Below are 14,595 nucleotides of genomic sequence, written 5' to 3'. Positions count from 1 at the left end.
AGTGGCACTGACCAGACTCCCAAAGCAGGTGGTGACTCTGCAGTTGTGTCTCTGCTGCCTTGTTGCAGAAGGACAACAGGCATCAAATGCATCTTTCTCAGAAAGCTTCCCTCTGTCAGCACAGACACGTGTGTGTAGAAAAAGGGGAAAAAACGTAATCCTAGAAGAAAATAAAAACAGTGTTCCACTGAGATAGTGAGAACTAAAACATCTTACAGCACTGCAACATATTGGTGTACTTACAGAGTGGTATCTGTTGTAGGCAAGTTGCCAGCAAGGTTAATACCCTCACATTCTGGCTCTACTCAGTCCAAAGGCACACAGATCTGTAGGGCACTTGATGGTGTGATATTCTGTGTGTGAGTGGTTGTAAGATTGCTGCTAGGCTAAGGCAGACTTCCTATATATTAATTTGCAAAATGCAACCTGGTGTTACACTGAGCATGAAACATCAGAAATCAGACAGTACAGGCAAAGCTCTTTGAAATTATGTGCAGAAGATGCTGTTATGTTATTAACTAAAGGGCATCTTTGATTAAAGGTTTCATTAAGCCTGCTTTAATTTCTTCTAAATTGATTGATTTCCCCTAAAAGAAAATGCACAGTACTCATTGTTCCAAACTAATTCAAGAAGTCTAGATATCAGATTGTGTCTTAATGAAAGTAAGAAGCTTAGCTCACTCGTAAGTGGAAGGTCTCCCAGCTCTGCAGCAGTGACAGATGTATGGATCTGTGGTCCCCAGGTGAATGAGGACAAAGGAGTGTTTCAGTTCCATGTGTTGTGTTATTTATATCGATATGCCTGAGATTTTATCCAGCACTGTCAGACAACACTATTTATGAAGCACTTCAAACTCTGCAGTTGATGACCTAGATCAGGGAATAGACGCGGGACATTTTTTCCTGCATGTGTTTCTTGTATCTCTTCAGCTAGAGAATTAAGAGCTTTAAAACTGGGCTAAGGCTTTTTACTAGCTATTTTCTTTGGAAAAAATTGACATTTCCCAGGCTTAGATCCTTTGTGTGTTTCTTTATGACGTTGTAAAACTGACACAAAAGGTCTGTGGAAGCTCAGCCGGGAGGTTGCAGGTCCAGCAACGCGTCTCTTAAACAGATCCTTAACCTGAGGGTCACGCTTGGGAAAAGCACCTCGGGAGCCCTGATAGGCACCTTGGTGTGAACAGCAGAGAGCCTGCCACTCTGTGTAAGGAGTATTTCATTCCAGAGATCCGGATTCCAGAGCCCTGCTTCCATAGCTGATGGAGGTTGTGCAGGTTCATAAGTATCTGGAGGTGCAAGCACTCTTCAGGAGGAAACTGCAGATACTCCTCAGAGAGTCCTTTCTGACTTAAGTTGTAGCTATCCTGAAAATGTAGTAAATATTTCCACGAATCAGACAGCACAAAGGACCAGCTTAGCCCAGCACTAGGTTTTTAGTTTTAATTTTCTAAGTGAATTTAGAACAACAGTCTTGTACTAGAAAACTGTCACGTGTTGATTGACATAGAGGAGAGTTGCTGAAGTACGTGAGACCTTTAAAGTGAGGGGTTTTTTTTCTTTTTTTAAATTATGCCTGTCTTGTTCGAGTCACTTCCTCCAGCCAGAACCCAGTGTCTTTTTCTGTAAAGGCAATTGGCCACATCCGGAGAGACACTGACCACGGACTACCATCCTCTGTCACTGCCAACTAAATGAAGCTGACAGTTCTGGCCTCTGAAAGTTCAGTTCTTGATGGACTTTTTGTATTCTTTATTCAGGCAGGCCTTTTCCTGAAATCAAAATTTCCTTAGGGTTGATCTGTGACAGCTTTTCAATCACTGCAACTTTACCGCAGATAAAGTTAAAAGCAGGGGAACTTGTCAGTTTAAACACATTGGTACTGATTTGGAAGAGGCCCTGCTTATTTCTTTCATTTCTCACAAAGCTTTTTTAAGTTCAACTGTACCTGTACAAACACATTTAAATTATTTTTTATTTTAATATTGTATGAACAATAAAACGAGAAATCAGAACTTTAGGAACTGGCTATTTATCTGTATTACCCAATTCCCTACTTTGATTTCTGCTTTCCTTGTCAGTGGCTGAGCCAGGGTGAGTGGTCACAAAAGCAATTTAAAGCCAGTTCCTCTGAGCGATTGCAGCTGGGTAGAAGCTTGGGTAGTCCAGAGACTGCTTTTATGGTGGCAGTGTGACAGTGTGGATCTAGGCACAGATTCCCATTTTTATTGGGTTTAGTGGTTTTGCTCCTACAGCCACACTTCCAGCAGTGCCTGTTCTGACTCATCAACGAGGCCAAGCTGTAAAAATTGCAGCATTTTTAGGTAAACTGAGCATAATTGGTGTAGAACCTCAAAAACCTTCACAATACCTAAGCTCTGCCCTTTGTGTGCAAGGAGGAATTCTGCAGGTTGTGGGACTTTTAAACCAAGGGGGTTGAGAATGGTGGATATAGAGGAAGACTCCTAATGACCTAACAGACATCACTGAATCTCTTCTAAAGGTTTGGGGGTTGCTGCCTGACTGGAAAAGTTACCACATTGTTTCCCTGGGCCGCATTGCTCTGGCCCTCACTGAGCACGAAATCCAAGAGCTGGATTTGCATTCCATCGACACTGTTTCTGTACTCAGTCAGCAGACAGAGTGGACTCTCACCCAGGTAGGTATCTTATTGATTGTAGTCCTGGTGAAGGGCTCTGGCTTCACACCCTTTGGGATTGAAGTCCTGGAATCTCCCAGGAAGCAGATGCAGAGATCCACACTGCTCCCTGCTGCTTTCCTGCAGCTGTGACCCCAGGGAGGGTGGGCAGGTGGGTCAGCACTGGTGTCTGCCTGGTGCTGGCTGCCCTGGTGAGGTGGCCAGGAGGACATCAATCACTGTTAATGGAGTGGTGACGAGTGTATTCTTTAGCACTTACCCACTAATAGTACAAAGAGGTCAGCAGCTCCTCTCACAGTGACCCTGGGATAGACACTGCAGCTGGGAGACACCAGTCCTGCAATCCCTGCAGAGGTAGAGTGCTCCCAGCCCCAGCAACCATCGCCCTAGAAACCTGTTATTAGCAGATATGCTCCTCTCATCTTTCTTTCCTCGAATTCTAGTTATGTCAGTGGGACTTTCACAGTAAGAGTTGAAAGCTTTTATTTGTACATGCAGTTGGCAGCAGATTTAGGCTCGAGCTGGACTCACAGTTTTTAAATGGTTGGTTTAGGACGAGCACAGCTCTAAATTAGTTGGGCTTGCAAAGGCACTTTGATACCAACATCCCATTCACATCTGAAAATCAATCCTAAAGAGAGGTCACCCCCTCTATATGACACTTAAATAAGACAAGGCAAACTGAGTATTAAAACAAATTAAAACTACATATTGGTCCCATTAGCATTGTATGTTTTCTTCTAGCAGTTTAACTGGGCATTTCTGCTGGGCAATCCAATGCCCTTTTCTCCTGGGGAAGGGTTTCCTTGGGAGCTGGCAGAGGAGGTACAGGTGTTTTCACACCCTTTGTGGTTGGGAAGTGGTTGTGTAGCAGTGCCCTGCTGGAGTGTCACATATAGGTGGTGACAGTGCTCCTCCTGAAGGCCATGGACATGCACTGGGGAGGTTTGGGATGTGTATTTATGCTCCAGAGCTTCTGGGAAGATCTTTAGCTTCTAGTAACATGCTTCTGTTCATGCTTACTGTCTTACTGCTTCTGTAGGCAAGATCTATTTTGGAAGGTTTTCTGGAAGACTCTGGCCAGACCATCAGCACACTAAAAAGCTTTGATTTAGTTGGACTGGGAGCTATTCTCTGTGCTTTGAACTCCACAGAAATCATGTCCATAAGGACTGCTGAATTCAGGTACTGCACTTTAAACTTAATGAAACATTTATTAGTATCTCTCTTGATAAAATGTATTGTCCCATTTTTGTTCTGTCGAGATTTTCAGAGCCCAAAGGACACCATTTTACATTTTAAATGTTTTTAGAAAGGCAATAACTGTTAGGGAAGGCAGTTGTTTAAAACATGTTCTATTTTAGGCTTCCTCTGCCATTTATATCCCACCATTTAAACACTGCATTGAGAAATCCAGGATTTTGCTGGAAGCCTTAAACTTTTGTATGCAATTTGTGTACATATATTTTAAACTGACAACTGGTTTTAAGAGTGATCTCACAGCAGACTGTGCATATTCCAGGCATGTTTAGCACTGCATGTTGGCTGCAGCCTGTAATGTTGCCCTCGTTGCCTTTTGCAGTGCTGCAGTTGCAAGAATTGGCCTGTTGGTTTGCAGCACCCCTGTCCTGAGGCAGCTGAAGAGGATGACAGAAGCTGTGTTTGGTGCTGCTACCAGCTGGAATGGCTCTGTTTTACAGGAGATTGGTACCATAGCAGGTAACAAAAGTCAGGCTCCAGATGGTGCTGGCTGCGAGGTCTTGTTGTTCAGCATTAAGAGACAGGTTCACGTAGCACTGAATTTTTCTAGAGTGGCAAAAAGACATTTCTTCCAGAGGGGAGGCATGATTGAGCTCCCTAATCTTGCAGCAGAAGGGGCTGTAACAAGCATTCACTAATAACACTGTTTATTATTTTACTGACTTTAATCATTCTCTTTTCCAAGATAAAATAAGTTGGGTAGAGCACATTCCAGACAGTGGTTAAGGTCAGATGATTTGTAATGTTGAAGATAATGAAAAACAAAACAAAACAAAACAAAAAGAGAATCAGTATCTCTCTCTATAACACCCTGTAATAAACAATTTATTCGACATTTGGTATAAATGCTTAAAATTTGTATTAGCTTAAAAAATAAATCTAATAAAAAGAACATTAACTGAGTTTTGTTCCTGTGGTTTGGGTTTTTTAGGTGGTTTGAATGAGGATGAATTAAAAGCTTTAGATAAAAGCTTGATGCCGTATTTCCAGCCAGCAGCAGTAAGACATATGCCTCCTGAAATTTTCCAAGTAAGAACTCTATTATGAAGAAGTGACTAAATTTCTGTCATTTTTACTCTCCTATAAATAAACTGCAGCACTGATTTATAGGTTTTGGGTTTCAGCAAAAATTTCTCTATGGTCTGCTAAGTGAGAGACCATCAAGGATCTGAAACATTAACTTTCAGCTGTGTCACCTGTACTTTTTCAGCTGTATCACCTGTCCTTGTGATGAAATATGCTGGACAAGCTTTATTTATTCTTCAGAATGCATCTTAAAGAAAAAGCAAAGATCTAGGGTCAGAAGGCAGGGAACAGACTCTCTTTCTATCACTACTGTATTCAAATCTGGGTTCTCTTCTCTGTTTAGTAACATTTGCAAGGGTGCTATAATAGCTACAAATTTCTCTGCTGAGTGTGTAAGAGCTGGTTTATTAACCTAAAATCTGGCAGTGTTCTACTGAGTTAGCTCTGACAAAACAGATTGTACAGACAGATACAGACCGGAAAGGAATTACATCTAATTACAGCATTTCTGAAAAACGTGCACCAGAAATTAGAGCAGGGATCTTGAGATCATCGCCCCAGACTTTATTTGACTTAGTGACAAGATTAATATTCTGCCTAGGCTGGTCTCTCTCAGATGCTCAGGCAAGCAATGTACTCATTGATGAGCTAAACAGATAGTTAACTGTGTCAGCTCCCATAAAAGAGAAAAACTCCTTCAACACTGACTGTTCTGCACAGCACCCCTGACAGTTTAGATAAGCCTGAAATACCCTTAGTGAAACTATTTCTTTGAAAAACAGATCTATAGCATCTTGTTGAGTTTCTGTCAAATAGCAGGCATCTCTGTTTGTGAGAGTGGTAGTGATGCCCAAAAAGTGCTCAGCAAATAACAGGGCGCCTTTTTGGAAGAGTTTCCCGTGTTTGAAAGATTCAAAGCAGAATTTTGGTTTTACACAGGTTTTGTATGGCTTCCTTTTGCAGCTGTATACATTATTCAGATTTTTATTCCTGGAAAATTGCATTGTATGATGGATTTTAACTGAGTTGAGAGGAAGCTCAAGTCAAAATATGGACCTGTAGGTATTACGTGAATTTGCTCAGTTTAAAGGAGTTCACCTTTGGCAGACAATGAAAAATGGGCAAGGATTTGCTCCGTCATCTGACCTACTTGGAAGGGGAATTTTGTCTTCCCAAAGTAGAACCTGGGTGCAGAATTGTTGCAGGAAAGAAGGCTCGTTGTGTAGGAGGGTTAAAATGCTTGTGACTGCAGAATGTTAACTAGAAGCAAAGCAATCCACCATGCCCAATAATGCAGGCTTTACAAACTGGGTAATTGCTATGTGATATAATTACTGTAAGATTATGATTGCCACGTTTAATTTTTAAATTTAATATGACCAAACTGTGAAGATTTTCAATCTAAAAGAGAAAATTGGATAATGAGATTAAAGCACAGGGGTTTTTTTCATCTGGTTGCTGTAATCAAAGGTCAAATGTTGGTTCAAGTGAGGTTGCTCAGGGGCAGATGTAAGACGAAGCAAATGAAAACACAAGAGGATGCACAATGCCATCAGTCTTTGAGCAAAATCAGAAAAGAAATGGCTGGAAAATTAATCTCCAACAATATATTGAAGAAATGTCCAATAGAATGCTGGCATAGAAAGCTTCTCAGGCTGTCAGCTCCCAGCATCAAAGAGAAAGGTGAAAGACAGATGAGTGGTCAGGGAAGTAAATGAATACAGAGGATTTTTTTAAGCTCTATTGAGCTCTTTTATAGCAACACGATGTTGAAGGCTACTGTCCCTCATTCCAAATGCAAGACAGTGCTGACTTCTGATTCCTTACCTGCTTTCTATAATTGACAGCCTGAACCAATTTTTCTCTTTTATTCCCCCAGGCATTGTCCCCAGAACAAATAGCAAACCTGGGCCCGGAAAACGCCGCCATGGTTACGGGATCCCAGCGGGAACATCTGGATGCATCCCAGCTCCAGAGCCTGAGGCTGGCGCTGGACGGAGCCAGGAGCAGCCCCCCCGAGGCCCAGAGCGGTGCAGGACCCACCCAGGAGGTGCCAACCCCGGCTGCAAGCGGTGAGTGGAGCCTCTCCCTCCTCCTGCTCAGGGGAAGGGCACTCACCAGTGGGCTGTCTCAGCATCCACCAGGACCAGACCTCTGTGGTGAAGGTGGGTGACAGGGAGTTTACTAATCAGCAAACCACAGGCTTGACCAAGACAAACAGCCAGGAGGTTGTTGGACTCACCCACAGCACGGGGTGATGGAGGAAGGCTGTCAGGTGGCATCAGCAGCTCTCTGCTGCTGGTAGCACTACACTGTGCTAAGCACTAACTCGTGTAAAATGGAGTCTGAAACAGGGAGGTTTTCCCTCTCCTTCCTTCCCACATTCTTTGCCCAAATTTAAGGCAGGACTCTCTGTCTCTGGGCCTTCAGGGCACAACCTTTACCTGCAGCACAACATTCTTTGCAGAGCTGCAAGTGGGAAAGGAGGTAGCACTGGGGTGGATTCTTTATCCAGACTGTAGGACCCACTGGACGTTTTTTCCATCCTATTTGGAATTAAAGCCTGTGACCCCAGTGACACATAAGCTGTTGAAGAAGAGAGAGGAAGTTGAAGTGCTAAAACGGGAGTAAGGGGAAACAAATTCCTGTGATGCCCTTGCTGGAATCAAAGCAGAGCTTCCCGGAACCTGGGAGGTGCTCCCAGCCCAGCTCCCTCCCAGGAGTGACCTTTTCCTCCTGGAGATGTGCCAAAGGGAGGAGTTCTCTGGGTAAAGATAACCTGGGTTCTTGAGCTTCTTGTTCACTGTTCCTGTCTCCAGGGAGCACCAGCCTATGAAATGTTTCTCTTTGGAGCTGTGAACATTGAACTGGAAGTGGCAGTTCTGACCAGTGGTGTCTTTTGAGCAGCTGAATGCAATGAGGATTCAGCTGGTGGAATTTGCTGTGCCTCTTTGGGCTGGTGTGGGACTGCACTGGACCTGAACTTTAGCGTGACACTAAGACATAATGGTTTCTGCCTTCCAGGTGCTCCCTGTTTGAGCAGCTTTGGCATCTGCTTGTGTGCTGTGTTTACACTGCACCTGCCTTTCTGACCCACGATTGTTAATCTTGAGGTAAGTTATATTTTCAGGAAGGGGTAACTTTATCACAGAAGTGTCGTTCACCTGTAACAGCGAGGGAGGACTGTGGGACCCTCTTCCTGCTTTGAATACAGAGATAACAATGTCTGAATGATTTTTCTGTATTACAAAGGTGTCTTGTATCTGTTAGACTATCTCTGAGTCTAATCAAGGGGAAAGCACTATATCTTATCTTTATTGTCGAGCCAAACACAACAAAAGTATATTTAAAATTCCATGTAACACCAATCCATTACTGCATTGTTATTTGGCACGTGTTCTTGGTATTTATCTGTTTTGCCTGCTCCAGTCTATTTATAAGACTTTATTTCACAACCACTTTGATAATCTCCATCTAAAAGAATGTTGTCATTAACTTTCATTGGATTTTAACATTTTGACATGTTAAATTTTAATGAAAGCACTGGTGGGCTTAAGGCATAGATTCCAATTAAACAAACTAAATCTTTAAGTATTCTAACTTAGTCTTTAAGACTGCAAAGTGAGATATGTCAAAAGACTTAATATTTTTCTTTGTTTTTTGATTTTCAGAGTCCTGCAGCTTACAACAGATATGCTAGAGAAAAAGAGTTTTCAGCTCAGCATGAACAGTAGAGTCAAGAGGCTCTGAGACTTCTGAGTGCAAAGTGATTAATTTTTTAAAAGCAGCACACTCATGTGCCATCATGCTGAGAATTATCTCCTTTCCATACCTTTACCATTAGCAAGTAACTCAGTGTCCCTCCAAACACTTCAAAGCTGGAAATGGCCTATCTGTCTCATGAGAAAATCAATGAAAGATAAGATTATGTGTTGGGAAGGAACCTGAATGCCCTGGGGGCAGGTAACAGGGGCCTGCTTTTCACATGGGCTAATTTGGCCACACGATTGTACCAATCTGTTGGGTTTTCTTCTTCTATTCCAAGTGCACATTCCCTGGATATGGGTGATCCTTCTGTGTGATGTGGTAGAAACTGCACTAAAAGTTACTGCTGTTGCAATAAAGTAACTTCTGGGCTGCTGTTTTAAATCCTGCTCAGATAAGAAGCGATAACACGTTTTTAGAATTTAAGCACCTGCACAAAATGTCGTTCCCCGTGGCTGTTTGTGTTCCACAGAACCAGTGACACTGAGGGCACTGGCAATATATTAGTATTTCATGGGAAAAAATGCACCCTGGAAACCTGCTTGTGTTCATCAGGAGACAGTCCCTTCAGTCCAGGTAGGGTTGAAGTGAACATCTGGGAATGCTGAGGGAAAACTGGGTCTACATACTACCTAGACTGTCGAGCCTCTGCATGTAAACGTACATTTTGATGCTGCTCAACATGACTTTATGCCAAGAATTCATGGTACAGTTTTCCATTTTGCCATTCAAAAGTCTTTATCTTTTCCAGATTAAAAAAAGGCAATACATAAACATTTATTTAAATAGAAAGAAATTTGTTTTATCAATCCCAGCAAATACTCATGAATGCCCACTAAAACCAAAAAATACTTCAGCAGGTCAAAGACCTTATAAAGATTTATCTGTGCTTTCACATTAAAAAGTTCCGCCTCACTTAGATGTGAAAGTGCCGAAAGGTTGTTTGATTTCTAGAAATTGCCTCACTTGAATCCTGTGTGCACTTCAGTGAAGATGCAGGAGAGTGTTTTCTTGTCAAGAAGACAGCAGCATTTCCAGTTCAGCTGCCTAAGTCAGGTACATGCTTTAGCTATAGCAAGCACTTCAAAAATCTATATGAGCTGAAAGTGATCTTCTTCTGTCAATAGAATGTACCTGGGAGTGATTCCGTCTGCAATCACGGGAGTCAGAGTTTAGCTTTTAATTGGAGCAGGAGTGAGCTCTTTTGTTTTGTGCCATCTGTGCTGTAATTTCTTTCAAGCACAAGTGCTTTTAAATAGCTGAACTCCTTGATTACTTATGTATTTTATTAAGTTAATAATTATGTTAAGAACTTTGGCATTGCATTTACATTTGGTTGAAGACGTATCTGTTTCTTACAAGAGCAGTGTAGGAGGGGTAAATGTGGAGCACCCACTTAATGTCCTTATTTCATGGTGAGATTACAAATCCTATTTGGTTCATGGGCATGAAAAGGAATTTTACTCTTGCCAATGAGTAAAGGTCACTGATGGAAAAGCCCATTCTACAAAACCTGAGTTTCATGAGACGCCTCCCTCAAAACTGTTGAATTTCTGGGGGAAGAAGAAATGTTGCTGTTTGTTGTAGATGTGGGTAACGTTTGTTTAAACCAAGCTTAATTTTTCCTATATTCTTTCTAGTTCTTTTAGTTCTTTGAGAACAGAAAAAAAAAAAATCAGATTTGGGCATAAAATGTGCTGTTGAATATATATCGTGACATTAATTTTATTTACTCCACTCCACCTGTGACTCCTCTGATGGTTGCTGGGCAGTGCCATACGTACTGTGGGATGCCCATCCAACTCCTCACAGTCTGACCTAACTCTGGTGTAGGCCTGGCTCTTCTGGGTGCTGTGACAGGTGCCCCTGTCTGGCAGTGTGTACAAGGAGGTATTTCACTTAATTCCTTTGATTGGAATTAAGAGGTTAACAGATGGGAAGAAATACTTCGTTGGCTGATTGTTTCAGTGCCTGATACCTTTATATTCAGAATTGTATTTAGAAAAAAGAAGGGGGCTATTGGTTCTGGGTTATCAGTAGGGAAAATATCTCTATGACTTGATACTGAGGTAAATGCCATATTTGTGATATCTTTAAAATCCCCAAAGGTAAAAAAACAACTACCCATCCCCAGTGTCTGAACACTGTCTCTGTTAAAGCTGGCATTATGGCTGTTGTCAGGTTTTGTACGGTACATGGAATGTTTCACTCCCAGTGATCCCAATCCGTCACATCAGAGCCAACCAGCTCTTCTGGGTGAGGCTCTAAAGATTCTGCTTATAAAAAAAAAAAAAAGGCACCCTTCCTTAATTTTAAGAAGCCCTTTTTGCTTCTGAATAATCTGCTCAAATATTCCAGAGGCAATTATGTACTGCACTATGGCAGATTTAGCTTATCTCTTGACTGCTGCCCCCAGGGACCATCCCCACCTCAGGTATTTTCCGGTAACACAAATTGCAGCCCCAACATATTGGACTGGGGCCTTGTCAGAGTCCCACTGACTGCCCACCTTGGAGCAGATGCCAGACGTGCCCCAAGGTGTGCCAGCCAAAGCCACCTGGGGCTGTGGGAGAGGTCTGGCTCGCTCCAAGGACACTCAGAAGAGAGCAAGGAATCCAGTAGTCACCTGGAATGTGTCACTTGAGCAGGTAACTGGCTGTAGAGCACGTGCTGGTGTTTTGGCTCATGCTGTGTTGTTGACACCCCATGCTGCTTCCCAGTGGGACGGTGCCAATTCCAGCTCGGCAGTCGAGGAACAGAATCATCAAAGTGCAGCACCTTGTTTCCCTGGGGTAGCTCCTTCCTTAGAAGGAGAAATCAAATTTCAAATTATCTCTTCCTCTATTTTTTTCTTCCTCAAAAAAGGCTGATATTTTAGGCTGGTACACAACCTAAAGCAATTTGGTCTCTTTATCTCAGTGAAAATGTTTAAATGTTTTTTATAAATTTTTTTGGGGGGGTTGGGTTTTGTTTTGGTGGGTTTTGTTTTGGTTTGGTTTTTAAATAAAACCTATAAGCATGGGACTAAGCAGAGCCAAGAACCTTACAGTCCTGATTAGTAAAATATTCTCTGCCATGTCATATGATGTTTGACAGCCTTGGGCACTGCTTACTCCAGTACTGTTGAGGTGAGGGATCTGACTGCCCTTTCCCTATCCAGGTATCTGTAATTTCATATTTTAATAAAGTGTCTGGTCCATTATCAGACTATCTTTCCATATCTGTATACACAGTCCTTAAACAGAGAAATTATAAGACTAACCTGACCTTGCCTGGCATCAGAGCATGGAGCAGTTTTTTAGGATAGGATATTTTTATCAAAATTCACATCTGGTTCTTTATTTGTACCCAGAAATAGATAGTCACCAAAGGTATTACATTTTTTCTGCAATGAGTAGAAAGCAGCCAATGTCCATCTGTCTCTTCTTGCCCCTTTCTGTTCAGCATCAGTCTGCTTTTCCAATCCGGATTAATGAGAGGATTTTCTTGCCCTCATGATGCAGGAACACAGGCATGTGCAGAGCTCACAGTCCAAGTGACTATACATTGAAGTATTCAATGGAGGAATTGTGATTGCTGCATTTCTTGCTTTGCTGGCAGCAGCATAACATTTATTTTCTCATGTTTTAGCTGGTATTAATTAGTCTTAGAAATACTTAACAACATCTCACAATATCTGTGGTCTTTGGGAGACAAAGAGAATAGAAGAGAAGCCAAGAGTAAAATCATGAAAGCAGCAGAAAAGGCTAATAGTCACAAATACAGCAGGATAGTATTTTCTGATACTGCTTTCCCCAATATTTTTTAACTGTTGTATATAGAAATGAACTGTATTGATTTATCAAAGAATAGCCATTGCACAGTTAAAATCATGTGTTGGTTTGATGCACAAGCTGCCTTAGGTCATCTTTAATTGGGGCCTGACATGTTTCAATATTTAATCAGATGTCAGAAAACAACTTAGATCACAAACAAGTTCCGAATATATCCTGCATGAACTGAGAAGGGGGTTGAGAGAGAATGGATGTCAGCTCTCTGCCTTTAAAGTATCTGTTAAAATATATTCCAGATATGCATCTGTCAGTGTTTTTATTAGCTACTTTTATTTCAGTACCCATCCTTTCAGAAGTGTTGAGATCTGAGGTATTAAATGTCCATATTTCAATCAAGCCTGTGTCAAACAGTCTGTACCACAGACCTGGGGAGTTCTGCCAAACGCTGTCACCTTCAGTGCAAATTCTCCAGGTGCTGGATTTGGGTTCCTAAAATGCGTCCTCAAGTGAGCAACTCACTGGTAGTTACATCAAACATTATTTGATGCCAAAAAAGATTCAACATCTGTTTAATTAGACTTCAAATCTATTAAACTTTTCAAATGAACTCTTCTCTTAGGGCATTAGAAGTGTAAGATAAGAGATGCTATGGAGCTTGTCAAGGAGTTGTACTGCTGTACTTGTACACACAGTGATGTAAGAGGACAGGCTTTGATTCCTAATCTCTGAAAATAAGTAAATTTGTTTCTGTCCCACTGTGGGTACTTATTAAAAAAGATAAACTCAATAGGAGGTACTAATCAGTTCTCTTTTCTTTTGAGGAATATGTAAGCCCTTTAAAGATTGCAATATTTGTGTTACAATTTAAAGAGGAAAATTCAAGACTGCAATTAGGATCCTTTTCATAAGTTTTCAAAGAATCCATAACCTTCTGCTGGGGAAATTTTCTGGATATTGTTCTGTAACAGTTAAGTCCTCACACTATTTCGTGAAATAATGTAAGCCAAGAGATTTTTAAGAAATAAGGTACCCCACAAAGCATCCCCATTTAGTTAGGATTTCTACAGTCATTGGAAATCCCATTCCTGTGAGGCTATTCCTGGTTTTCTGGGTTATTGTTTGGATTGTTGCCTTTTTTCACAGAGAACGTCGGAGAGTTATCAAGAAGAGATGCCTCTGAACTGCTCACTGAACTCTGCTGGTGATTCCCCTTTCAGGGTTAGGGATTCATGGCTGTGAAGAGGCACCGTGCTGACTCACAGAGCCGGGTTGCTGCAAGGAATAATTGCCTTTTTTTTTTTTCTTGGAAGATTTCATAGAATCAGAGAATTGTTAGGGTTGGAAGGGACCTCTGGAGATAATCCAGTCCAACCGCAGGCCAAGGCAAGGTCACCCTGGGCAGGTGACACAGGAATGTGTCCAGGTGGGTTTGGAATGTCTCCAGAGAAGGAAGACTCCATGCCCTCCCTGGGCAGCTCTTCCAGTGCTCTGCCACCATCAATGGAAAGAACTTCTTCCTCCTGTTGAGGTGGAACTTCTTGTGTGTTAGTTTATGGCCACTGCTCCTTGCCCTGTAGCTGGGCACCACCGAAGGGTCTGGCACCATCCTGGCACAGTTGCCCAGCGAAGCTGTGGCTGCTCCCTCCAGCCATGAAGTGTTCAAGGCCAGGTTGGACAAGGCCCTGAGTAACCTGGTGTAGCGAGTGGCATCCCTGCCCAAGGCAGGGGGGTGGAATGAGACAATCTCTGAAGTCCCTTCCAACCCAAACCATTCCATAACATCCATGATTCTGTGATCCTCTTGGCGCCCGCCTGAGATATTTATATGTATTGATGAGATTCCCTTTTCAGTCTTCTCTTCCCTAAACAGGCCCAGCTCCCGCAGTCCTTCCACATGAAGGGGAGGCTCCAGACCCCTCACCACCTTTGTGGCCTCCGCTGAACCCGCTCCAATAACTTACACAGATTTTCACCTAAAAAACGTGCATCAAATCAACTGCTCGTTCTCACAGAACGCGACAGCAGCTATTCATATACATTTATTAGCTCTTACATTTCTAAACTGCTGAGTTTGGACGCCCAAAAACCTCGAGAGCCGAGCCCACCCTACCGCCG

The 14,595-nt window shown here is 42.3% G+C and overlaps 1 protein-coding gene across 1 annotated transcript in view; it reads left to right on the top strand.

Moving 5' to 3' along the window:
* OTOA (otoancorin) overlaps positions 1–11,476 on the top strand; it is a 33,318-nt gene extending 21,842 nt beyond the window's left edge. Inside the window, exons 23-29 of the mRNA XM_050317198.1 lie at positions 2,501–2,656; positions 3,699–3,841; positions 4,239–4,375; positions 4,848–4,945; positions 6,822–7,014; positions 7,967–8,055; positions 8,614–11,476. Coding sequence (XP_050173155.1) covers positions 2,501–2,656; positions 3,699–3,841; positions 4,239–4,375; positions 4,848–4,945; positions 6,822–7,014; positions 7,967–8,034 — 795 coding nt within the window. The 3' untranslated portion in view covers positions 8,035–8,055; positions 8,614–11,476. The remainder of the gene's footprint in view (positions 1–2,500; positions 2,657–3,698; positions 3,842–4,238; positions 4,376–4,847; positions 4,946–6,821; positions 7,015–7,966; positions 8,056–8,613) is intronic.
* The last annotated feature ends 3,119 nt before the right edge of the window (positions 11,477–14,595 follow it).

This window comes from Myiozetetes cayanensis, unplaced genomic scaffold (assembly GCF_022539395.1).
Source record: "Myiozetetes cayanensis isolate MyiCay16 unplaced genomic scaffold, myiCay2020 scf20-37, whole genome shotgun sequence".
In the NCBI taxonomy this organism is placed as follows: domain Eukaryota; kingdom Metazoa; phylum Chordata; class Aves; order Passeriformes; family Tyrannidae; genus Myiozetetes; species Myiozetetes cayanensis.
This window is presented reverse-complemented; position numbering and strand designations above follow the sequence as displayed.